This window comes from Leptidea sinapis, chromosome 39 (assembly GCF_905404315.1).
Source record: "Leptidea sinapis chromosome 39, ilLepSina1.1, whole genome shotgun sequence".
NCBI classification, from domain to species: Eukaryota; Metazoa; Arthropoda; class Insecta; order Lepidoptera; family Pieridae; genus Leptidea; species Leptidea sinapis.
The window spans coordinates 8,169,486-8,196,712 of record NC_066303.1 but is presented as its reverse complement, the minus strand read 5'-3'; the positions used below and the strand labels follow the sequence as shown (position 1 = coordinate 8,196,712).

Sequence of the window (27,227 nt, the reverse complement as noted above, 5' to 3'; positions counted from 1 at the left end):
CCTCATCTCTCAGTGAGACACTAATCTTTTTATGTTTCCGTTGCGTCTAATCATTTTTGCTTTCCGTTGCCATTTTTCCGAATCATGTCGGTGTTCGAAGCATATCGAATTAACATATCGCAGGAATAACTAGTATTATATTATGGGCATAAAAATCAATCGATACTTACAATGTAACGTTCCATGAATAAGAATTTGCGTTATAACTGCCTACAAGCGATATTAATATTATTTGGAGCATATTCAGTAAGTATTCTATTTAAAAATTGTATAGCAAAATATTTAAAAATGTCCACAGTTTTAAATAAATCATCTATATTAGACGGGGTCCGAACACACTAACCGATTAAACTACTTAATATTTCATAAGATTATTTACTACACTAGGCACAATGTACGTACAACTACGTAATATAACAAGGAATGTTATCTATATTTAAATTCGTACCAACAAACGGAAGCCGACTATTAATAACATTAACTTATTAATAAACGCAGTGTAAAGTTACTCCAAGTTTAAAATTACTTCTCCCTGTCTTGTAATTCTGTAGTGACAAAGATAAGATAAAGACAAAAAGTTTGAAACTTGGAATAACTTTACTTCGTCTTTATTAATAACACAGTAAGAGCTCTTTCGCACTATGTCCGATTCGTACCCGTGAAAATACGGTCCGGTGTAGTCGTAGAACTATTTATAACGGTTGACGGAAAGAAATCGGATGATAGAAGCCGGACTTAGTGCGTAAACTATCATAGAAATTACTTCGGATCAGACGTAGGATCGGATTATTCGGATCGGACGTAGTGCGAAAGCGCTCTACGAGTGTAAAGTCGACGTTAGCCGGTATAACCTATGAATACATCACATCTAGAATAATGGCTTGAAACTACACAAAAACTATGCTGGTCTAGAGTCTAAACATGTATTAGTTTGGTCTGAAGAATATACAATACTGCATTAAATAAAAGCCATTACGTTAGGTTAGATTGTAATAATTGTAATAAAATTAAAAACGGTTTTGCAGTGATATCAAAAGGGGTGGACTTCTGACCCCGAAACTAGTTAAAACCGTATCTTCGGGGTTAGTGATTCCTCGACGAATGACAAAGACAAATTAAACATAACTATAATAACTAAGAATTAAATGTGTGTGTGTGTTTAATTCTTAGTAAGTAGGTTACAGCAGGTATATAATTGAAAAGACGTATACACTGAGCAAATGATTTCATCTTTCCGTGAGTATTTCGCAGTGACAACTTTATTTTTGTTTGGATTGACTGATTTATTGACTTAGTCAAGCAGCGAACAACATTCGCATTCAAAGAATAGAATCCATGACTTCAATGAATGTACCCTCTTGTATTTACTAAGTATCATAAGGATGGTAAAACCTCCATAACAATTTCGTAAGGTACATAGACCGGTGCTTACATGATTATTTACTTAAATTATATGTGTCAAATAAGTTTACAGTACGGAGCAATGTAACATGTCTATTGTCCATTCATTAATAATATGTTTCTTGGCAGTATTACATTACAAATGAGCATACATTTACAAAACTACAAAAATATAACTCTAATAAAATCAATGAATATGACCAGTAAAACGCCACTAACAATAATCATTTACCTTACAACATTCTACAATTGATTCGTTCAACGTAACTCACTAATTTACACCTACTCTCGTTTTGCATTCAATTTCTAACTTTCCATTTCAGAGCATAAGAAAGGTATCGGAGTTTTATAGTAATTTTTGGAATATCTCTCTTTTATGCGTTTGAAACAACGGGATAAAGAACTGTTTTTACTGATTTTCCGCAGTAAGTAATTTATTTATATAAGACAAATGCATTAAACTGATCAAATCCGCCAATATGTACCTTGCTTGTGCTCTTCATAAACTACAGAGTAAATATGGGTTCTACAATTATTACTGCTTAAATAAGAAGTTTAGATAATTTGTAAATAGATTCTCAATGTGCGATTAATAATTACCAATTTGCACCACATTCTCACATTCATCTCAATGAATAATTATAACAAATATTTCCATTCTTGATTTTAATATCGGTTGGAAACTTTCCAAAGAACAATAAAGGTGCATACAAACTACGCGCAGCACTCCACAGAACATAGTTAGATGGGGTTGGTTTTTCAGACCGTATCAAAGGAGCTTCTATGGTTCTCTCGCGCGCAGTCGGTTGTTTTTGGTCGGCTCTCGCGGCGAATACGTAAAAATGGACAATTGATCGTTTTCATACTCGAAAAAGGTATTGCAGGCTAGATATTAATCTCCAGGTGCCGCGGGTTGTTCAAGCTAGATCGACTGCCTGCCTTGCCGCGCGGCAATATTTTTCTACTAAATTTATATCAACATATTGGCTCGCAAAATGAAGGTCAGCTCGGGTCGAACATGAGCTCTCGCAATTTGTACGCACCTTAAGTGTTGAAGATTGAAGCGTAGCGTATTTTGTGTTAAGACACATCAAGAAATAATTAATTTACATTATGTGACATTTGAATTAAGTTTTGAAAGTTAAAAATTATTGAACAATAAGATTGCCGGCACGTGTCGTAAGAACCAATGACTGAACTTTATAATTAAACATAATCGGCCTTACAAATAAAATTGGCATAAAGTTATAACTAAGCATAAAATGTTTACAAATAGACATTTTGCTTACGAATGGTTTGTTCGGACATATTACGTTTACCGCGTTTATTTGGAAGGCAGCTTGTCTTTCGGAAAACTTCAGAATTATCATTGTATTAATAGTGTTGTCAACGATATTGTAAACATTTTGAAGTTTCTTTGTTTATCATCAGTTATAACTTTATACCAAGTTTATTTATACGGCCGAATTAAGATAGTTATAGTATAGTTAAAGGATGTGCAATGCATGCCCGTAAGTATGACAAGATCATAACAACTCGTGTCGGCAAAATTTTTCAAAATAAAAACTAAACCTGTTAAATTAGTAATATTCAGAACTGATGGGGCAGTTTTGCGTGGATGGTGCTATAGAGAATACTTTATTATATGAGCACAAAATGGGGGTGGATACCTAAAATACAATAAAAACATAGTGGGGGAGTTTAAGTTAATACATTTTAAAACAAACAATGTATATTATCATTATTGATAATTTTGGGATATATATACCAAATAACCAGTAAGAACTTATAAGATTAAATCTCCCGCGGGCGATGGAGAGATTCCTTTCAGAAAGGGCAAGAGGGAGCTGGGATTTTACATAACATATAAACATTTATTTTACGAAGGTCGTAATTGATAGAAGCCATCTCAAGCCTTGGAACTTGACTTGGACTCACCACAAAGCAAACCCATTCCCTACGGCCTTACATTTACATAAAGTTATACCTAAGAATAAACCAAGAATATGCAAAATTTAGTTAGACATTTTGCTTATGTTTGGTTTATTCGTTTCCCGTTCGTTTATTTGCATGGCTAATTGACATTCGGTAAACTTCACAATTATCAGTGCTGTCAGTCATTAAGTCAACTTTTTTCAAATTCTTGGTTTATTCTCAGGTATAACTTTATACCAAGTTTATTTGCAAGGTTGTTATAGTTACTTTAATAGTACCCATTCAGCCCAGTGGTTAGCGACCCTGCCTACTGAGCTAGAGGTTCCGGATTCGAATTCCGGTAGGTGCAAACATTTATATGATGAATATGGATGTTTATATGTATTTATGTATGTTTAGTATTATATATATATCCTTGTCTTGTACCTATAATACAGGCAATGCATAGTTTGGGCCAAGATAATTTGTGTAAAAGTGTGTGTCAATAATATAGTTACTTAGATACAGTTTCTTAAAATCAACACGCCCCATGAGTTCTGAATCGTACGGTCTCATAAAAATATTAAAGTACGTACTAATGTTTGTGTCGGTGTCGAGTCGGTCACCTGACGCGTCCGGACGGCGACCTCAGATGTGAACGAATGTATCCGGTTCGGTAATCCACTGTGTCTCTATTTCGACCGGAACCGTCATGCCCGCGTTGACGACGACGGCTCCATCTATGCAGATTGTAAGCTTACATTACTAACATTCTAGACCAGAAGGTAGATTTAAATTGTGTTAATATAATAATCTTAGATAATTTATATGTCTAGATAGACCCATTGAAACAACCGATGAAAGCAGGCCAGGTTTATTAGTTTAGTATGAGTGACAAGCTGCGTCTTACACTCGCGATTTGCATGTCACTTTGTGTTAGTGTTTGCTCAAAATGGAGGTTACTGTCAACCTCAATTTTATCGACATTTTCACAGCTCTAGACGTACAATTGATCTAAGATAATAATCATTAAATAATTTACTCCTTATGATCCTAAAAGCGCATATATGTTTTTTAAATAAAGAGTAATTAAATATAAACTAATTTTAAAATAATATAATGTATCCCGAAGTTTCGCGAACGAAAACAGATCTTAAGGAATAAACTGCAGTAAGTACATTCTAGCTTTTATTTTTACTTAAGTAATTAACGGATCTGTTATTCAAAATGAAAGGTTGCGAGGTATGACAACATTATTTTAAAACCCATTAAGTATTTTTTTTTTTTAATATTCAGTTGTAGGTACTATGCTTATTTTACAGTAGTCCAATGTAAGTTTAATAAGAACGATACTTCATGTAGATTCTGAGGCTTCTAAAGATAAAAATCCCCGCGCGGTGAGCATGGGACAGCCGCCATATTAGTGACGTCATTTGACATGTCCAATCACGCACTTCAAAAATCACCAAAGTATCGAATTCACGACTGCCAGATGGCGTCACCATAAGATTTCATCCCTTTTCTAACACGTTTATATATATTTACACATACAACTGGCATATGTTTGTTGAGTTTCGTTTTAAATTATATATATTAACCAATCCCTTATTCATTATAAGGGTTAATTATTAATTCATTTAAGGGGATTACATGCCGCAGATCCGTATATTTATCATAGCCTACTCTTTGGAACTGATTAGTTCCTACAACCTGGGAAATGAGGGTAGCATATAAAATAGCACACACTACAGCACAGCACACACAAGAGAGCTTGACTATTGTTTGCTAGTCGAGTCACTAATTTCTAATTGGAAAGGCGTTACTTAATCACACGGTAATGTTTTAATATGAAGTGATCTTATGCGATTTAATTAATACCTAACTAAATTCTAGTAAGTATTCTAATAAAATAGACATATTATTTTTTTTTTAAACTCAATTTCAGATATTGCCTTGGTCTGCCTTCCATTTGTTACTCTAAAAGTGCTACTACAAAACTCAAACAGTCATTTTTTATTTTAGCAATTTAATTAATTAATACTTATAATAGAAAAAACAATTTACATCTATATATTTAAATTCTTAAAAATATTCACGATATATTATAGAATATTTTACAACCGTATTCTACAATTTAACGCACTTATTAACTGATAAAATGATAAAAAATATCAGTTTCAGAGAATACAGTTTTTAAGCCTACGAAACCCTATGGAATCGAAAAATATTTAAATGAAGTTAATAAAATTTAAAAGTCCTGTTAAGATAAGTAAGGATCTCTAAAGTAATCTATCCGGTTTATGGCTTAAAACTATCCGTCGGAAAACAATTACAACGATCAAGCCGTTAAGGCGAAGATGAATCACAAACGCACTCGCTGATTCATATATTTTTATTTAAAATCACATGACCGTCAAAAACTACCCACCGTTCGAAAAAGTATGCCTCAGACCTGAGAACAACGGGCGCAAGAAACTCAGCAGGCAATTTTTTACCTTAAAAATATGGTAACAATGAAACACCAGGAACAGACATAATCTTATAATGCCTACTACTCGGCTAAGTCGAGTTAGTAATTCTTTTGTGGGGCGCTGTATATGCTTTTGCAACAAGATCCCAGAAAATGTTCAAAACAAAAGTATTATTCGTTATTCAAAAGAATTGTTAAAAAACGTTTGTGTGCTAAAGGTTACTATAACATGACTTTCTTAATTATCATTAATGGTGTGTGGTATCCCACAGATTGGGAATGCAGCTACCGCCCTCCTCCTTGAACATAATATATACTTTAGTTTTTGGCTTAAGTTTTAACAAAATTACTATTTAATTTAAAAAATCTTACAAAACCACAAACTAATCGAAAGGCGTCCATATTGAAGGTCGGTAGACTGAAGATACAATTTATTGTCGACTCCTTATATTTTTAGCTGTGCCCTCGGTTTCATACGCGTATAATTTTTTTTTTATAAAATAAATATGGTGGCTTATGCATACCGAACCTTGTAAGATGTATCAAGGATTAATATATTTGTAGAACATGAAAAATCTTTGGGTTTTACTTTACTAACTTTCCGACTTACTGCCACAAAAATCAATATTTAAGACTAGTTGAGAAGCGTAGCCTAATGCTGCTAGATAGCCTGACCATGCTACATATTCCTTACGAATGTGGCTTTAATAATACACAAAAATATTTATTTTAATCAGCCGTTTGTTTCCGAAGCGATGGTATTGTATTAGTTGAAGTTAAAATTAATATTGAAGGAATCAATGTTTTAAAAAAAAATACTTTTATGACAGAGATTCACGAGGGCAAATATTTGAAAAGCGCTGAATTACTAACAGTTAAATATTCGTCAAATTACCTATAGCGTTGATGCCATGCGCACCAATATGGCAGTTGTTTAAGGCGTCCACGTCGTGGTATTTTTAACATTTTTTAATGCAAATTTCGGCTTTTGGCGTTACATATATATATGTAGTGTAATTGTGAGCTATCATATAAAAGTATATAGGTATGTATATTCCCTATTCAGCAAATATAATATTTTAAGTAATTAGGACATCCATTGTAACTCCTCAAAGCTTGTAGAATACGGTTCTCAGTTCGCGAAAGTACTAACTTCCTTTTGCTATATTATATCATGTTTAATAGCGGGTTTTTCGTAACCATAACCATTATGTTTAAATACAATCGAAACCGAAGCATTTCTTAATACCAAAGAAACGTCCATATCAAATGTACTTGAATATTTAGTTAATTCCCTTATAATTTGAACTGTTTTAATTTTTTCCTGTACGCATTTAATGATTTTTTATTATTGTTGTAAAATTAAACATTGGGTATATAAGATTAATATGTTATTTGCCTGTTCTATAAATTCAACAAATTAATGATATTACTTGAATCCAAGGATCTTATACATCCTAATACTGTTGCAAATATAATAGCTTCGTTGATGTAACTATATATTATTATACCTGCCGTGGTTCTTTCACACGAATTATTGAATGGTTATGCATACGAGTGCCAGCCCTACCGGGGTGTACACACAACACTACGGGGTCGTATAATACCTGTAGACACGTAAACCAAATCTGAGATGATCTCCGGATTGTCAAGTGGGTGATGTTTGGCTTGACCGAATACGTAGTAATCCCTAACAATCGACACAATGAATTGTAAGCAACTTATCATCACGCTTACTTCTATAAAATCTTTGTTGAGTCGTGTTTAAATTAAATAAAAAATATTTTACTGTAAAAGATTATATCAATAGTAAAGGGAGATTGCATTTTAATAACAAATTGTTAGTTAATTTAAATAAATTCAAAATTGAGGGTAGTTTTAAGTTTTAAAAGAAAAAATGTTACAACCAAACAACACTATGACTCAACAAAGAAGGGCATGAACATTAGAATAGCGAAGCGAAGGATCTAGCGAACGATGCAAACCTGAGCAACCTCATGATGTAATCGGGCCAGTTGTCGGGGAACATGACCAGACAGAAGCCCACCGTGATCAGCACGATGCCCGACAGCTTCATACCCTCGAACCGGACCCCGTACAGCGCCACGTCTAACGCTGAGTACATCAATTATTTCAATTAATATCATTATATATTTTTCCACAAACTGTTCATGAAAACATGCGGCTTAAAATTTTACATTAAGTTTGAGTAATAAAAACACACTATACTTTGTCCATTTCATTAAAACTTTTTTGATAGCTCATTCCCTTAAGTTTGTGATAGGCACAGATTACAGACTTTTTTCCATATTCCCCTTTGTCCACGCCCCATTTCACTATATATTTGCGATCTTTGCTATTTGAATATTTGCGGTCTGATCGTGACATATCGACTTCTCCTAACACTTTTATCCACATGAATAGATCACAACTCTTTTTATTTATAAAATCACTTTGTTATTAATAAACGTGAAGTAAACTTATTCCAAATTTAAAACTTTTTGTCTTTGATCATACCTTTGTCACTACAGAATTACACGACAAGGAGTAGTAATTTGGGGTAAGTAAGTACCTTTATAAGCCAGCCAATGTACAGGGTTCTTTTTCGAGGTTCACTTTATGTGAACTGAGTATAACCCCCGCGTGTTAGGATGGGGATAGGCCTCCATCTTAGTGACGTCAGGTCCAGGTAAACATTTTAAGCACCAATCAAAAGTACCGTTTTGATACTAACGACTGTCTGCGGACGTCACACGTCGTTTATATGACAAGTGATATTTTCGTCCTTGTTCCAACGCGCGGGGGTTATTTCATAATTAGTTTAACTATATGTATATTCTGATTATATTTATTCTGTTTATATAATTTTATTTTATCATAATACTACTTACCACCTGACACAGGCACTGCAACGATAAGTGAGAACGAGACGAAAATATTATATGTGACCAGGTTGCCGAATTGAAACACCAGATGAAACACTGTAATAAGACAGACAAAAATTAATTCAATTTGCAGTTCATAAAAGTAACTATAATATGTATATTATATATAGATATAGATATAGATATATATATATATATACTATAATAGATAGCAGTATATATTTTTAAAGCAATATTCGATTTACATTTATTTAAGTATTTCTTTGAAGTGAAAGGGGAATGAACGAACGACCCGTTGTAATCCCATATCAGTAATATAGAAAATCAGAAAAAAAAGTCGGAGTTGCTCATTTAAAAAACGATATGTCATCTAACTAATCAGTAACATTATAACGCTGAAGAGATATATGTTGCTTTTTACGCACTAAACACTGAACCTTCTAGTCTGATTTAAATATGATAGCCAGGTTCAAAAGAAATAGAATAATAGGCTATTTAGAATTTGGCTACACTCAGTTAGCCAATATTGATTTTTGTGGACTAAGCCGTTCGGAATAGGTTTTCGACCTGCATACATAAATACAATGTTCTAAAAAGTATTTATCCTTAGTACCTATGTGTAAATAGTAACACATTAAGGTACTTAAATTCAAAATATTTAACACGTTCAACGCCGTGTCGGAAAATGTCCGGCGACACTACTTTCTCCACTAACCCTACAAAAAAGTTGTAATATGTTGAAAAATCATTTTTCTTTTATTAGTGCATAAGAATAGTTGAGCGTTTTGAACTATTGCAATATTAAGGTAACTGACGAAAACAGTCTAATAATGGCAATATATCGCCCAACATTGTCACCCATGGCTCTCTGCGTGTGATCTTCTGCATTCTGCAGATTTGGAAAAAAATCTATGTAGAAAGTGGTATTTTCAATACGAAATTATAATCCGAGTGCTGCAATATCCAAACTGTTCTGTGAAGCCACTCGGGCCATGCTGTACAAAACATCTATAAAACCAATGCCCACCGGCTCAAAGAAGTTTGTAAATAGCTCTGAAAATGCTCAGTAGGACAACATTGACCCCTACGCGATGGACGGCCCGAACAAACGTTCATATGCTGGTCAACATTCTGACATGGCCTGTTTAGAAAGATTTGCTTTAATTCTTTTGCGTTCAGCGTTTTAATATTTAAAAATTAAATCAATGACCATAATTATAAGAGATTCGGCCTAACGATCTTGAGTCATCATTTTAAGACATATAGCAGTAACGGGGCCAAATCGCGTGCTGTATAAAACTGGCCGACTGATAGAAAACCTATCAGTCAATTCTTTTTTAAAATACATTATTTGAAAAGGCAAAACATGATTAAAATAGCCAAGCCCATTCTGTTGTCGATTCGCCAGCGCTTTGGTCGCAAAGAATCCGTAAAAAGTAATATAATCCTTTTCTCTGTAATTACTGAGGCATCACTTACCATATTATTGTTATTGTTCTTGTATTACTGTGTTTGTATTAGGGTACACCTTGTCGTCCGAATTTATTAAATAAAATAAATACATTCTTCTTCATAGTTGGAGTTGCGTAGTAGAACAGCTCCATGGGCTACCGGAAGGAGTCCTACAGTAAACGGTTCAGTCTCTATGTGACATTTCGTATTGTTCAAACCTAGTAAAGCAGCGCTAGCTATAAGCAGGTGCAGCCAGGGCATGCTGTGTATGGGCACCAGCTCGGTTCCCGTGAGGTACAGCGCGAGGCAGACGGGCCACAGCAACGTCAGGTTCACGACGCCCAGGATCGAGAAGAACAGGGCCTTCTGGCCGGTGTTTACCTCTCCCATCACTTTTCTAAACAGCACCTGTAATGCGATTACAAATTTATGTAAGCTGTTGATAGAGCATACGTTTCACTTATTGGAAAACAATATAGGTAATAAAATATATAATAAATTATCATAGAAAATACAATTGAAATAAACATAATATTTAAAATTTAAATTAAATTAATAGTAATAACATGTTCCAAAATAATTAATTTAATGAATTACAATTACTTATGTTAAATAAAAAAAAAATGATTTCTCATTATCTATTTTTATTAATATGGACCTCTATCCATCTTTTGAAAATATAATTGTTAATTACATTGTTGTTTCGGTGAACGGATCAGCCTAGCTATCCAAAGCAAAAATGCTGCTAGTATTCTTGGTACACTTCCCCGTAATGATAGTTTTAATTAAATGTAATCATAGTATTGAAAAAGTATAGTTAAAGGTTTATTATAAATACTAGTGGACCCAACAGACGTTGTCCTGTCGGAAATTTCGGACACACGTGTTAAATATGAAAAATCGGTCCAGCCGTTAGGAGGAGTCCACTAAAATACACTATATGGACGGAATTGAGAATCTAAACCAATCTCAAATACACTGGAACACACAAAAATATCATCAAAATCGGTCTAGCCGTTTTGGAGGTAGTTCAATTGTGAATGTAAACGATTCTTGAATCCACCCGAAGACACACATCAATCTCAAATTCACTGGAACACACAAAAATCTCATCAAAATCGGTCCAGCCGTTCAGGAGGTAGTTCAATTGTGAATCTAAACCATTCTCGAATCCACCTGAAGACACACAGAAAGTTTCAATAAAATCGGTCCAGCCGTCTAGGAGGAGTTCAGTGACATACACACGCACACAAGAATTATATATATATAAAGATTACTTGTTATAGACATAATGCACGTTATTATTGGCTGGCTTTGAAGTTTTATATTTAACAGAAAAAAAATCTAATCATTGGTCTGTATCTATTTATAAATCAGTTTTAATGGCTTAAGATTTGTATATTAAAATAAAATTCTTCATAAAAAGGCTTGACACGGTGTCGTGGGTAACCCCAAAAACACCTATGTTTTGTATCCAGATAATAATCAAAGCAGTGAAGGTAATTGTAATATAAACAATATCGCAGTTAGATCGTCGCCTGATGCCCGCTTGGCGCTCACAAACGCGAAACAGTGGTTAGCAGGCCACGCTGCCCGCCCCAAATTCAAACTAACACGCGACCTACCCACTATTATAATCACGAAATGTGAACTGTGAACGTCTTACTTGTCTCGTCACTTTATCTCATTAAACAATATTTCACTCATTAATCGATTCTCCTATTGTTTTACCAGATAAGTCATCACTTCCAAAATAAAGAGTAGGAAAATATTTATTATTACATGAAAATTTCCACAAATCTGGGGTAATATATTGGCGTTGGTAATAACACGATTCGTGCACACAATTCGTGTCATGCAGCATCCCATCATGGGTCACCTTGGAGTGAGCTTGGTTTGCATCCTTGGATTGTGTTTCGGCCGCACGGATCCTTCAAAATGTTGCTTTATCTGCCTTTAGCAGGTTGAGGCTTTGAGCACCACTTTGATGCACCGCCCTGATACTAATCCTAATACTTTATTCAAATTCAATGATAATACATATATCATGGATCATATAGAATTACTTAAAGGATAACGCTCGAGATGGGCGGCACCCACTAAAAAAAGTACAAAAGCTTGGCATCATAACGATCTCTGTGCTGTGTAAAGGAATCTGGACGTAGGTATACATTATAATCTACGCTGAATCTTTAACAGAATTGTCAATTTTCAAGAATCCCGGGCGGGGAAGACTTTCACCTAACTAGATACTTGCCATTATAGAAGAACGTCTTTCTCTATTCAACTCACATCACTAAAAATATTGTTCATCCTCTACTCTATAATTCACCGATAGTTGTGTCATGCTGTTGATGCCGGGTCCACTTATAATGAAATACAGTAAAAACAAGTACAACGAACAATATGTTATGTGTTTAAAGTGATAACCCTCACTTCTAGGATTATTACACAAATAAACCAACTGAGCTAGATTAGAGCACCGGCACGGAACGCCGGAGGTCGTGGGTTCGAGTCCCGCATCGTTCATAAAATTTTGTTTTTCAAATTTTATTTAGAATAGAATAGAATAGAATAGAATAAAAATTTATTGATAACAAAAACCACCACCACACAATTATTAAAATGATACAAACCAAAATAAGTAATAATTTCTTAGAACTAACAAATAAAACAAATTAAATAATACAATTTATAGCTTAAAACTAAAAAGGTACTGTGCGGCAGTGAATGTCACCAAATGGAGCTAACTCAGTAAAAAGCTGCAATAGCGTGGTGCCAATGTAGCACTGGTTTTCAGTAGCCCCAACATTATTGAGTCTGGGAGTAGCAGCGACTAGTAATTTTTAAATTATAATTATGAATATAAATAAATAAATGCAGTATAGATCTTATTTTTTAATTTAACTCTTAAAAAAATATATTAATATAATAATATATTAACGTTAAAAGAAGATCATGTAGATCTTCTAACGACGGAAAAATCATAAAAAATGAGGTTATTCATAATAAATAAGTTTTAATATATATTATGGTTAGTATAAATGTTAATATTATAATATTAAATTTAAAAGAGGTACAATCAGTTAAACAGGTTTATAAATATCATTAAGTAGGTAATTTTTAGTTTTTATTTTGAAATTTTGAATGGTATTACTAAGTTGAAGTGGAGGTGGCAAATCATTCCAGCACTTGGTGGCTTGATATCTAAAACTTCCCCGAAACGCAGCAGTTCGGTGGCTTGGAATAGCTAATATCCGAAAAGCTGACCTCGTATCCATATTCAAAGCTTTATGCTGTCCAAGCCATTCTAGCTTTTGATGTAAGTATGCTGGTGTTTTCCAAGCATATATTTAAGTACAACGAAAGAAAAAGAGTAGGTACCAGGAGACTAAAAGTAGCCGTTTTGGCGGCTTACGTTCGACTTTCGATTTATTTATACAAGGGCTAAGGGAAGATTTATATTATAAGGATACTTTTTTGTTCAGGAGAAACAGAACCCTGTTATATTAAGTACCTAAACATCCACAATTGGACTACATGTTACGATTAATTAAAATAAAGCTAACCAGATTGCGTGTTAAAGGTCACCAAACATTGAAATCACGGGGCACACGCATACCTACTTAGTGTTAATTTGAAATTATTACTTTCAAGTTAATATATTAATTGCAAAATTATATTATTTAATTCACGTGCAGTAACACACATCAAAATGAAATCCGCAAAAAAAGTACAATACTGCCTCGATAATGACATAAAGATTGGCATTTTTTCAGAGTCAATTGTGTTTTCAGCGAAGAAAGTAAAATATGGTAAAATGCTTGAAAGTTATATTAAAAAAGCAGAATACGATATAAAAAAAACACCTAAAACTAATAGTAGTAAACAGGTAAAAAGTTTTGCTCCAGTTTGAACTGTTTTGTGGGTACCGTACCTAAATATTAAATATTCTTCAAGTTTTTTATTTTTCAGACTTCACTTCAGAGTGTCAGGGCGACGCGCGAATTAGTGTTTGAGATCGTATCGCACGCTGTCTTAGACACACGAATTATCATTCTTATTTTTAGCCTAGCCCCGTTTCAGTAAATCCCACATCTGATGGTGGAAAGCACAGTAAATTTTATATGGTCAATCTACTTTAATTTTCCAGCCTCTTTGCCCGACCTAACCTACTGTTAAACAGAGTAATACAATTAGATAAGGGCTACGTGAATGATCCTGCCTCAGCGCTTTTTTAAGGTACCCATATGGTATCGTCCTGGGAACACCATGCTGTTCGTTTCAAACTTTGGTAATACGTGGTGGAAAGTTCCTTGAAAACCGTACTTAAGAGACACGTCCAGATGGAATGGATGGTTATCATATTTATGTGGTGAAACAACTCTTCCGAACACTCCTCGTGATAAATGCGATAGAAAATAGAAGACACACAATGAAGTAACGTCTCTACGCAGGCCCAAGTGATCGAGTCGTTCACAGAGTACACTGGTCTCCTGGAAATACTCCGTAAGTGGCCAGACTTGGACTTTATGCAGCTCTAGAATGTAGGCCGGCTTGGATGTTATCTACCCCCTCCCCTCGGTTCCACCCCCAGTTTCTTTGAAGCAAATTTGGCTTTGTTTTCCAATTTACCAAGTAATTGGCAGTCACTCGAGATGTCGAGAGCATATTGTAATTACTAGACGAGGCAATAAGGGGAATTTTCTCAGCAGTGATATGGGATTATTTTTAGTGGTTAACGGGCAACTAGTCTACAATTGAAGAAAGTTCAATTTATTCCTTAGATTAAGGATTGGTCTCCGCTGCGCTTAAACTAGATACCGCACTACCTAAGAACAATAGCTTTTGTACTGCGGCATATTTATATTGTAAAGATGCTTGTATGCGCGGCATCTTGACACGCAATGTCATCCTTCAAGTTTTGTAACTTATATAGAATTTTGTTTTTTTTTTGTCTTTTTAATGTACTTAGATTATAATGGAGCTGACATGTACATCCGCATAAAAACCCCTAAATCAATAAAGAAAAAAAAAGTAACTTATATATTATACGCTTCAGGTTACTTTACATTGAAATTAATAAAATACAAAATACCTACATACTAATGGTGTGATCCCAGTGTCTTTCTTATATCTTATAGTATTATTTTTACAATGTTTTACTACGCAACCCGGCATTTTAGTTTCAATTATTAGCAAAGTTTGACAGAACATGACATTGTGGCACGTCAACGTCACACATTGTTCGCCACTAGGCCACACGTGACTGGCTCGAGTATGCCCACGGGCGTAGTATTAGTTGCCGCACTCTACTACTATGCCTGGGCTGTCTAGTTGGAGCGCTGCGGAGACCGATCATTAACCTAAGTTTTACCCATTCCGCTACATTCTCAAGAAGGGATAGCAGAAACAACAAGCCACTGGTTGATTTTCCGAGCGACGTACATGACCGATATATACGGCTTTTTCAGTAATGTCAACCGCTTGTCTAGATACCCGTGTCACACAGGATTGCGGCAACTATCTAATATTAAAATTGAACAGACTGTATAACTATATCTAGGAAATCAAATAAGAGGTAATTGTGAGGGTAGATTTTGTTTTTCATTGTCTGTTTCAACTGTACTCTAACGGCCATTCCCAATATTCAGTCTATCTCCTGTTGTGGCCTACTTGAGATAAAAAATCGTAACTATTGTTGATTTTTCAGTCCCAATAAACTTATCGACGGTAACTCATCTTATTCGTACACGCTGTCTGTCAATGGGACGACGTATAGCTTACCAGGGATAGAAGTTTGTATGGAAATTGATATTCACGTGTCCCATCATTGTCTAATCATTCATTCATGAAGGGATAGCAGAAACAACAAGCCACTGGTTGATTTTTCGAGCGACGCACATGACCGATGTATACGTCATCTCCAGTAATGTCAACCGATTGTCTAGAAAGTAACATAAACTACTATTTATATTAAGTGGAGTACTCACGGTACCACTTTGCTGGTGGTCCATAGGTCGATAATTAAAAGAATTTTTCGTCAAACAGATCTTGCATAAAATGGCAGAATGCTTCCTTGGCCTCTTCTCTTAATTTAGTTATTGATTTCAGCAGTTACATTGTCAGCCCATCATTTTTATTTGGCTCCAAATTTTGAATTGCTGACTCAACTTCTGATAATACAATGTCCAACTCCAGATTCTTTGCACTAATATATGACCCCTTTCATACTATCGTAAATTTGATAAGTTCGTCCAGACTGTTTAGATCAGCACAATATACTCTCCATCTTTCCAACAGACAATTTTCAATTGTATACGTCTGTGCTTTGAGTGGCCGCGTGATTTACCTCCTGTTTTAAAAAGATCTGCCGCTTATTTTCAGCATGATATTTATGTCCTTCCGTGTCCCTTAAACATTTCTAACACCATACATTTCAATTCATGTCACTCACCTTAAATATAGCGAAGCCGGCAGCTGCGCACGCGCAGAGCACCACTCCTCCTAGGGTGGAGTTCCCGGTGATGCCGTCCATGTACGCCAGCAGGGCTATACCCGTGTCACACAGGATTGCGGCAACTATCTAATATTAAAATTGAACAGACTGTATAACTATATCTAGGAAATCAAATAAGAGGTAATTTAGATTTTGTTTTTCATTGTCTGTTTCAACTGTACTCTAACGGCCATTCCCAATATTCAGTCGATCTCCTGTTGTGGCCTACTTGAGATAAAAAATCGTGACTATCGTTGACTTTTCTGTCCCAATAAACTTATCGACGGTAACTCATCTTATTCGTACACGCTGTCTGTCAATGGGACGACGTATAGCTTACCAGGGATAGAAGTTTGTATGGAAATTGAAATTCACATGTCCCAATATAAGGCGAAAAGAATGACTTATCGGATATATTGGGACAGCTTCAGATTATTGACAGCTAATTACTGACAGTAGAAGGTAGTAATTTATCTCTATCTGTAGATAGTATATTGGGAACGGCCATAAGAGTGTAGTGAGTTATCAGTCTAGTATGCTTATTTGATCGATTACGGTAGTTGCTAGATTCACATAACTGTAAAGTATATTGGTTTTCCATATTATATGAAACCCTCAAATGAGTTCGCAATCTGTAATTTACGAACCAATCTATAATAATTTATTTTTATCGCGATGTATATAATTTAGACAAATTCGTGAGTCATAATATAAAAGGACCGTGGATATAAAAAACTATATGTATACTCACCCTTACACCAACAAACTGCTCATGCAATATAACCCAGGATAGCAGATAGACGCATGAGACGTTGGTGGCGAAAAGTGCCACCACATCAGTTGACAGCAGGATCTTGAGCGAGTATGTGAACATGTAAATGGTGACCACCCACAGCAGGCAGAACAGCCCGCAGCGACTTAGGAAACGAGCTGTTAACAACATAATCAACAATAAAATATTATAACCAGTCAGGTGCTATTACATTTCTTTAATTTCTATAATATGCAGGGTAGCTTAACTTTGAAATTTGCCATATTGGATTTGATTTCAGTTAACTACTGCGATTTATAAAAAAAAACTGTCAATTGCGAGTCAGACTCGCCCCGGGTTCCGTTGCAGCAAGTAAAATAATATAAAGGTTCTTGTAGGTTTACGATTTATGAAGTATTAAAAAGAACTACTTACTAGATCTCGTTGAAACCAATTTTCGGTGGAAGTTTGCATTGTACTGTACATCATATATTACTTTCATTTTTATCATTCTCTTCTTTTAGAAGTTACAAAAGGGGAGGGGACACAATTTACCATTTTGGAAGTGTCTCTTGCGCAAACTATTCAGTTTAGAAAAAAATTATATTAGAAACCTAAAGACATGACGAATCTATAAGGGTTCCGTTTTTTGCCATACTATATATACAATAAAATACAGCCCATAGACATGAGAGGACTGCAAGACTAATAGAGTTCGTAAATAGACTTCTATACGCGAATTAGCTTTCTTTTTATAGACGGAACGGGCAGATGATTCACGTGATGTCCAGCATCACCATAACAGTGTCAGTATGATCTGACTTTAAAAAAACAATTTATAGCGTAGCGTAAATGGATTATGGCTCACTCATACCACTCTGTGCCCATCAACATGAGAGTAAGGTGAGATGATCTATAGAGCGTACTCAGACATTGCTCAGACTTTACTCACGTAAAACTGAGCTGAGTTCAAGCTTAGTACAATCTGTGATTTTGGCATTAATAGTCATTTGACAGCTGAGATTATGCTGAGCTTAATCTAAGACAGCTCAATAGAAAAGTTAAGCGCGCGTTCATTAAACACAGCACATTGTCTATTATTAAACAAACATACAATAGAAAGTATACTAAATTATAACAGTATCTGAAACTCACTTGATTTTAAGTTTTATTGAAATAAGTGGAGATCTATGAATGATTTATGCGATATATGTTCTTGTTAAAATCGGTATGAGAAACGGAACGCATTTTAAGATGCATGACAGCAAAATTATACAAACATGTACATGAAAATGACAGGTAACAAACACCTAACTACACAGACGTCGAACAACAGCTGCTGTTGTGATGACTCAAGGAATTATTGTCGATCTTTTTTTTCAGCTTATCATCTGAATTTTTCCTAAGTTGTTGTTATAGTGGACTTGAGCTTAAACTTAGCTCACACTCAAAGCAATGTTTATAAATACGGAGTTCAACTCAACTCTCTAGATTAGTCTGAGCAAAGTCTAAGTACACTCTATAAATCTCAGCCTTAAGATGGATTGTCCCATGAGTCCACTTGGCACTTTGGCACATGGTACTTTCACCCTTTTAAACTGGAATCTAACAGTACAAATGCACTGCTGTTTTGCTGCAGATAAATGTGTAGTCACTACACACTACACCATAGTTAAATGGTCGCTATTAAACTTAGAAAACTTTGAAACTGATTTGAATGTCCAACCTTAGGGTGTCTATAAACTTAGTATTGTCAAATATCTAGAGAGAACAGTGCCACTAGAGTTTACTTTATGAAATTAAAATTATTGTTCAATCCACTTACCAAAAGTAAATCCCTTTTCTTTAAAATCATTGAAGGCGTCGCACGCGAGGTCATTAGCCGACTTACACTTGTTGTGTATGAGTGCTATCAAGAGATATATTGGGTAGAAAAGTATGAGCCAGTTGGTGCAAAACCATGTTGTGAAGAAGGGTGCATTGTAGATGTGCTGAAAAAAAAAACAAAATATGACACTTTAAATCTGTACATGTGTGCTGCCAGTGATGACTTATGGTATGCAGACATGGTTGCTAACTATGGGCCTGATAAGAAAGCTCATGGTCACTCAGAGGGCAATGGAGAGGGATGTGCTTGGAGTTTTCCAAGAAAGGAGAAGGATTACCAAAGCCACCGACATAGCCCAAATGATTGCAAAACTGAAGTGGCTGTGGGCAGAGCACATAGTTCGTCAGACAGATGGACGTTGGGGCAAAGTCCTCGAATGGCAACCACATACCGGAAGAAGCAGTGTTGGTAAGCCCCCCACTAGATGGACTAATGATCTGGTCAAGGTTGCCGGAATACTTGATTGGATCTTTGGTATAGGCCTTTGTCCAGCAGTGAATGTCTTCTAGCTGATATGATCATCAATCAAAATATATTATTTTGTAAGATCTTAAATAAGGTACACAAGGTTGTGTTATAGATCAGTGATAGCACCCTCAAAAGCAGGCGAGAAAGAGGCAATCTAATTGAAACATACAAAATACTAAATAATTATTATAATGTCCCAAATTTTGAGAGCATGTTTCCAAGGAAGAGCAATCCTAGACTAAGGACATGATATGAAGCTAGAATATCAATTAGCATCATCAAATCCATTGAAACACTTTCTGACCAACAGAGACATTCATATATGGAATAGATTGCCCAAGGATGTGGTTAAATCAAAATCTGTTAATCAGTTTAAGAATAGACTGGAGAAATATGCTATATATCAGCTTGGTTATAGACAGTCTCTCAAAGAAAAATTTAAAGAAATAAATATTATGACTGTTTATTGTCAGTACATTTATGAAAATTTAATATATGTTCACAAAAATCGTCACCTTTTTGCTCTTAATAGTGATTTTCATTATTATAACACTAGATATAAGGGATTGCTTGTAAGTAATTCTAGTAGGCTTCATAGGATACATAATAGCTTTAAGGGTAAATGTATACACTTCTACAATAAAGTCCCAGCCACTGTTCAGGCATTGAGCATCCATAAATAAATTTAAATGTTTTATAAAAAAATTGCTCTGTCGTAAATCCTATTACTCCACTGCTGAATATCTAAATGATCGGACAGCCTGGGACTAGATTGTGATTATTTTATAGCGACTGTACAATATTGTATATTTTTATTGAAAAGAGCGCAAAAAAAAGAATGCTGGGAGAGTTTCTTGCGCCGCTTCTTCTCTCTCAGAGCGCCATTTGTTTCCGAAGCGGTAGTAGTATCTAGTAGTATAAGAAATGACATCAAAAAGAATTCTAAAGGAATGAATTTTGATAAAATAAATGCCTTTTATGCCTTTTAAACATTTGGATAGATATGGCAAATGATATAGACACATCAGCGAAAGCTGCTTAGTCTATTATAAATAATAATAATATGAGTAGTTTTAAGGCAGGTCAGATGGCAGGACTTAGATATTGTGTATCCAATTTGAGGTTATGATTTTGAGTTATTATTTCATGTAATTACAGTCAAACTTTTACCCTTTGGGTATGGAATAAATACAGTAATATGTCTTGTTAGAAATCACTGATGCCATCCACCAACAGAGGGCTTAGATTTTGAGTGATGAGAGACCTGCATGGCCCATGTATACTGCATCACCAGTGCTGTTGTCTGCATAGCAATGTATGTTGGAAGTATTGTGGTTTAACCCTTGTGAATCACCACTTGAGTGTCACTTAAGATCTGATTTTAGGATTTATTATGATACTTACATGTGTAAGAAACCTTGATGTATAATTGTTGAATAAAGATAAATCTGCACCATTTGTTGGGGTGTAATCTTGCAAGTATAAATATTTAATACAGTGTGTTACAGTTACCCATGATGCCACCAATATAAATGTAACACACACTCCATAATAGATCTGAAAACAATCATTTATTTCAATGTCTGCATGAATAATATTTATACATAAATGGAAGTTGGACTCACAATAACTCACTACTGTTATCCAGCTATTCTTTGCTGCATCACAAGTAGTATTTTTACCAGCAGAAAGCTTCCTTGCACAGGACTTTTTACTACTTCTGCCACACACAGTGTGTGGGCATAAAAAGTGCAAGAACACTGTGAAACTTTGTGTTTTGGTTTGAGAGGGCCATACTATGCACAATTTGAATTATTCTATATTTTATTCAGAATGGAAGTATAACTAAAAGTACTCTGTGGTATTTAATATGCAAAAAATTACTATGAATGAAACCATAAACTCACTCGCCATGTGAGGAGTTGTTTTGATTCAAATTTTATTGGTTATCAAGATATATTTAAAAAATAATAATAGATCTTTTTAAATGTATGTACTTTGAAGATGCAACTCTTAATCTATTATGATTCAATTAATAGCATTCAATTTTATTATTTCAATAGTATATAGTACTTTTAAAATAAGTAAAAATAATCAGAATAGGAAGGACTTCATTTTCAGTCCAAAACTGAATGTAAAAATTAAATTATCAAATATATTATTGTCTTGACACAACCATGGCACATGTATGGTCAATCTCTTTTTGGCGACAATTATAAATGTTTTCCACGACAGCTGTAAATAACCTGAATGTAAACTAACTAAAGAGTTGACTCTCAATATGGTGCCTAGGTTTGATTCTTGCTTGATCAGGTTTGAGCTATCCATCTGTTTTTTGTTCTCAAATTCATATGTTTGTTAATTGGTTTCTATTTGAGAAATATTCTTATAAAGATAAGGTTGGCATCACTCTTGTGATCCTTCTGGTGCTACAAGAGAGTATAGGCTGCAGTGCTTATGCTTTTTTTTGTCCTTCTCTTCTGTTAAAAAGAGTATATCCAAAAGGAAATAAGATTTGTATCCTTCAAGAAGAAAGTATGTAAATTAACTAGAGTTGAGAAAAAATCTAGCAGACCATTTCTTCTCAATAGCCAAGTTTAAACAAACAATTCTACTTTATCACAATTTATGTTTTCAATAGTTTGATTAGGGCTATTATTAATGAAAAAATTTAAGCAAAAATTTGTAATTCATTATGTATATTGTATAGTTCATTGCAAATAATATTTAATGCAAAGGAATTAATTTTGAAAAAAATAGATAACTTTTTTAAAACACGAGACAATTATTTGAAGAACTATCTTAATAAATGTTACTATGATTTTCAGATAATTGTAAACATACCTTCTTAGCGATCTTTGAACAACATGATCGGGGACACTTCTTGCCTCGTAACTGTCGTTCTTCATCTTGGCTGCTTGCTGCCGATTCACTGAATGTTTGTTGTAATGATGGTTGCGTTGTGAGAGGCGGCGCTGATGAGACCGAAGTCTGAGGTGTAAGAGGCGCGCGTGGACTGAGGGGAGTTGGCGGCCCATTCGGACGTTCACGTTCTACATCAATACTTCGATCTGTCTCCACCTCTTCACTTGTAATAATAACAGAAGGGGCACGAACTCTTTTCGGATTAAAAATTGTCGGGACGTCTCCATCCCTACCCATTATGTTATATTTTAAGAAGCCATATTATTATCTTCATGATTAATCACACATGACAATACTTTTAAGTTTATATTTATACACAGCTGATGGTGTAAGTCCATTGTCAATCACCATTACTTCATTATACTCTTACATATTTTAAATGTATAAGTACTTAGTAGCAGTGCTAGACACCAGACAATATATGTTTTAACTTTAAGTATAACATAGGTACTCAATTAAATAATATTTATTACATAGAAATTATTTTAGTTAACTCAATTTATTTCTTTTGAACAAGACGTGTAGAATGCACAGAACACTATTGATGGAGTGTAAAATCAGGGGACAATGTATAGATATAATATTATGAGAAACCTAGTATCGTATTATGAAATTTCAAATAAAATGTATTCAATTTTGATTTTGATGTTTCGAACAGACGTCAGACCATGCCATTATACTCTTTGCGTCAGACATTAGACCAGAGACTATATTTAGTATTTACTCTGCAATCTGCATGAATACATACTATCAACACGCGATCCGACACGCTGTGGCGACATCTGTGTAACACCCCACATGACGTTACAATCTACATTAGCTTTGCCAGTATCATGTGAAAGGTGAAACTGTAGCGACGTTGCCATGGATTTACTATTACAAGACGAGCTAGATGAAGATTCCGAGGAAGATTTATTGCAGTTGGGTTTAGATATAATACAGAAAAACTTGAATAAAAAAACTATTATTAGACGAAGAAGATATTGGCTTCATGAAATAAATGTATTTATTTTTTACAGCGAATGACCGCACGAGCGAAGCGAGTCAACTTCGCTTTTGTAGGCGATCGACAACTTGTCGCACTTGTTGCACAATTGGCAGATATTCCCGAATGAGTAATACAAAATAAAAATAAAAAAAATATTAATTATTATCAAATAAACTAGAGCGTTGGTTTTATTTTCCTTTATATTTAAAATATAGGTAAACTTCTATTGACCATAATTAAAACAAAAACTATTAACCATAAAAATAAATTGGTCCCTACCTTAACTAACTTTGACATTTGAAACCCTTGAAATTCCCCTTTTTTTATAAAATACTAGCTGACCCAGCAAACGTCGTATTGCCATATAACATATTAAAAAAATACAATTATTAAAATTTTGATGCAACCGATTTTCAGACCTACCAAATATATCGTACTACAATTATTATTGGAACAGAATAATATAAAAATCGTGATACAAAAATAGTTGCAGATCGTAGAAAAGCGAAAATTTTAATTTTTCAATTTTGAATAATAACAAAATAAAACAATTGTCAAAAAATTAAAAAAAAATTTTGGGGTTGACTACCCTTAATATTTAGGAGGATGAAAAATAGATAGTAGCCGATTCTCAGACCTACTGAATATGCACATAAAATTTGGTAAAAATCAGTAAATCCGTTTCGGTGGAGTAAGGTAACTAACATTGTGACATGAGAATTTTATTTAAAAGATTATTTTCATTTTTTTATTCCAATGATGTTGGGTAATTTTTATATACAATACTATTCCTTTCATGTCGTTTTACTTGCTGAAATAATCGACTGGAACAGACAGATAGACGGATAGAGAAAGTTGCACCAATGTTTCATTTTTACTATTATCGTGCAAAACCCTAAAAAAATGACCGGTTGTATTCGAATATTATGATTCCGATGTTAGACTGAAATCATTTCGTATAGCACTGGGTATCTTTTGACTAGTTCTATTAATTGTTCATCAGTCATTTTTATAGATATTCCTGCCGCCAAATTTCACCTTCGCACGACACGCCACAAGTTACGATATCATCCCCACCATCTGGATGTGTGGCGGTCCTCCACAGTGCGGTTTTCAAGGAGCTTTCTTCCTCGTACCACGAAGCTGTGGAATGAGCTTCCTTGTGCGGTGTTTCCGGGACGATACGACATGGGTACCTTCAAGAAAAGCGCGTACACCTTCCTTAAAGGCCGGCAACGCTCTTGTGATTCCTCTGGTGTTGCAGGAGAGTGTGGGCGGCGGTGATCACTTAACACCAGGTGACCCGTACGCTCGTTTGTCCTCCTATTCCATAAAAAAAAATAGATAGCTTTCATACACCACGAAAGTTCTCGTACAACTGACGCGTGGCGTCGGGTGTTAACTAGAAACACACTGCTTAACACGTATCGGGTAGCATGTGTTGCCCCACTCCTGGCAACACGCCGATCTAGCTCGACTGGATTTTACCGCATGTAGGGGCGTGTGATCACATGGCGTGTTGCATATATGTTTCTGAACGTATTAAAAATATGGCATTGATTAGTACTGACACGCGTCGGATGGCGTGTAGTGGCGTCGCGTTTTGATAGTATGTCTTAAGCTTTAAGGTCAGTACACACTATCAACACGCGTACCGAAACGGTGTGGCGACACCTAACGTGTGCCGTGCACATACACAACACCCCACCCGACGCTGCAATCTACATTAAGCTCAAGAGAGATCAAGAATTCCAAAAATAACAATAATCGTAACTAGAGATTAATAATTTAGATTGTATAAAAATACGCAATTATTTTTATACTTTTTAGTGCACATTATATTTATTGTTTTGGAATAGTTTTTGAAGGCGGTTGTTTTTTTGCTAATTTTTTTTTATACTAACGACGGCTCCCCAAAAGTTTTAAGATTACAATTATTATTTTTTGTATCTTATATAATTTATGAATGTCTTTTTGTTGAGGGTTAGTACAAGGTAGTAAGGAAGTAAGGTAATGAGAGAAGAAGAAAATGATCCATTGATTCTTCTGCTGTTAGCAAGGGATATACTGAAAGGAACAGAGTTACTGAAAAAACTCCTACGTAAACAAATAGCACTCCCTGTCTACATCCGCTACCTACACTAAAATTTGTTTTAGTAGTTTGATAGTTCAGCTACCTATATACGCACTATGGTGGTTTATTAAAAATGATTACATTTCGTATTACATTCACTGCAACAACGACAAAGGACTAAAAACAAAACGACAAACGACTAAAATATTCTACCTCGATCATCCCGCAACAGACAGCATCAATATTTCGTCGTTTCTGTACGTTAATCTATAATCGGCTTGGCGGCAATCGGCGTTGTCATGGCGACATATTTATTTTGTTAGATAAATAATGGAATCAAATAAAATGTTATAATTCATGATTTCTTAACTGTGGTATTCTATGATTTTTTTTACTTTCGTAATTAGTGCATCTTCCCATAACACAAGACGGCATTTTAATGTTGTACCTATATCAAATTGTAAGCAATTCTGTCAACATTAAACGCGTGTGTACCGTTTTCGTATCGAGAGAGCGACTACGACCAAAGTAACCAATTGACTCCATTTAGGCGATTGATTTTCAGCGCGCTAGTGACATATCTACCTCTTTTAATACTATAATATCATTGAAGGAGAACGACAAAAAACAGTCACTTATTTTGAATGAATAACATGTCACATGACAGTTAATCCAAAACAAAAAAAACGAATATATGTGAGAGCAAGACAGCAGTTGCCGCCATCGTTTGTAGTACGCGTTTCATACATTTTGAAGTCTAATAGATAGTTGTGCCAGGCTGCAAAATGGTTTCATGGTCTTCATATATTCCAACTCTTTCTCACTTCTAGGTTTTTATGCAAGGAAAGGTAGTTATCTCTCTTTTCCACAGGTTTAGTCTATTACAGTAGAATAATAAATTTATGATTTTGACAGCGAATAGTGTTCCGGGTATATTCATTTCTTATATATTATAAGACTTTTATCCATTTTTTTTATTGAGAATAAGTTACAAGACGAGCAATACGTTCATGTATTGTAAGTGAAATGCTCTGCTCATTACAATGTACTTTTGCTCAGGATTATTAATAGAACCCAAACATCTAAATGGCATCGCAATTGCGCTCGTCACTTTGATATAAAAGATGTTAAATGACATTAATAATTTCATTTGCTACGTCACCCTTATAACGGAAACACAATTATGCTTGTAGCATACTGTTTTACGGCAGGGAAAGGCGCCGCCGTGTTACCCACCTAGCTGGCCATCCTGTGCTAAAAAGCTTTCCCACCAGGTTAGATTACGATATAAATGCACACACTCAAATTGGGTTCGTAAGCAACATTATCTTCACATCGTAATTCGTATGCTAGTCTAGTCCTAGATCCTCGTAGATTGTTTAGGCAAAAATAGATTGCATTCGCAGTATTATCTATGATTTATTCTTAATTATCTATAGCGTATCGTATAAATTCTTGAGCACAGATGGCACCACAAAAAAATTCCTAACTCAACCACCAGAGGGAGATAAT

General features: G+C 34.8%; 2 protein-coding genes across 2 annotated transcripts in view; both read right to left on the bottom strand.

The window, feature by feature from the left end:
- Positions 1-27,227, bottom strand: part of LOC126976072 (alpha-2-macroglobulin receptor-associated protein) — a 127,511-nt gene that overhangs the window by 6,311 nt on the left and 93,973 nt on the right. The window lies entirely within an intron of this gene.
- On the bottom strand, positions 74-23,210 carry LOC126976067 (putative thiamine transporter SLC35F3). The gene is made up of 9 exons (XM_050824232.1): positions 22,573-23,210; positions 21,133-21,285; positions 19,198-19,363; positions 17,373-17,551; positions 16,580-16,708; positions 10,341-10,530; positions 8,677-8,766; positions 7,771-7,900; positions 74-4,055 (listed from the first exon to the last, which is right to left on the bottom strand). Exons 1-9 carry the CDS (start codon positions 22,888-22,890, stop codon positions 3,938-3,940), a joined length of 1,473 nt encoding a protein of 490 aa, XP_050680189.1. The 5' UTR covers positions 22,891-23,210; the 3' UTR covers positions 74-3,937.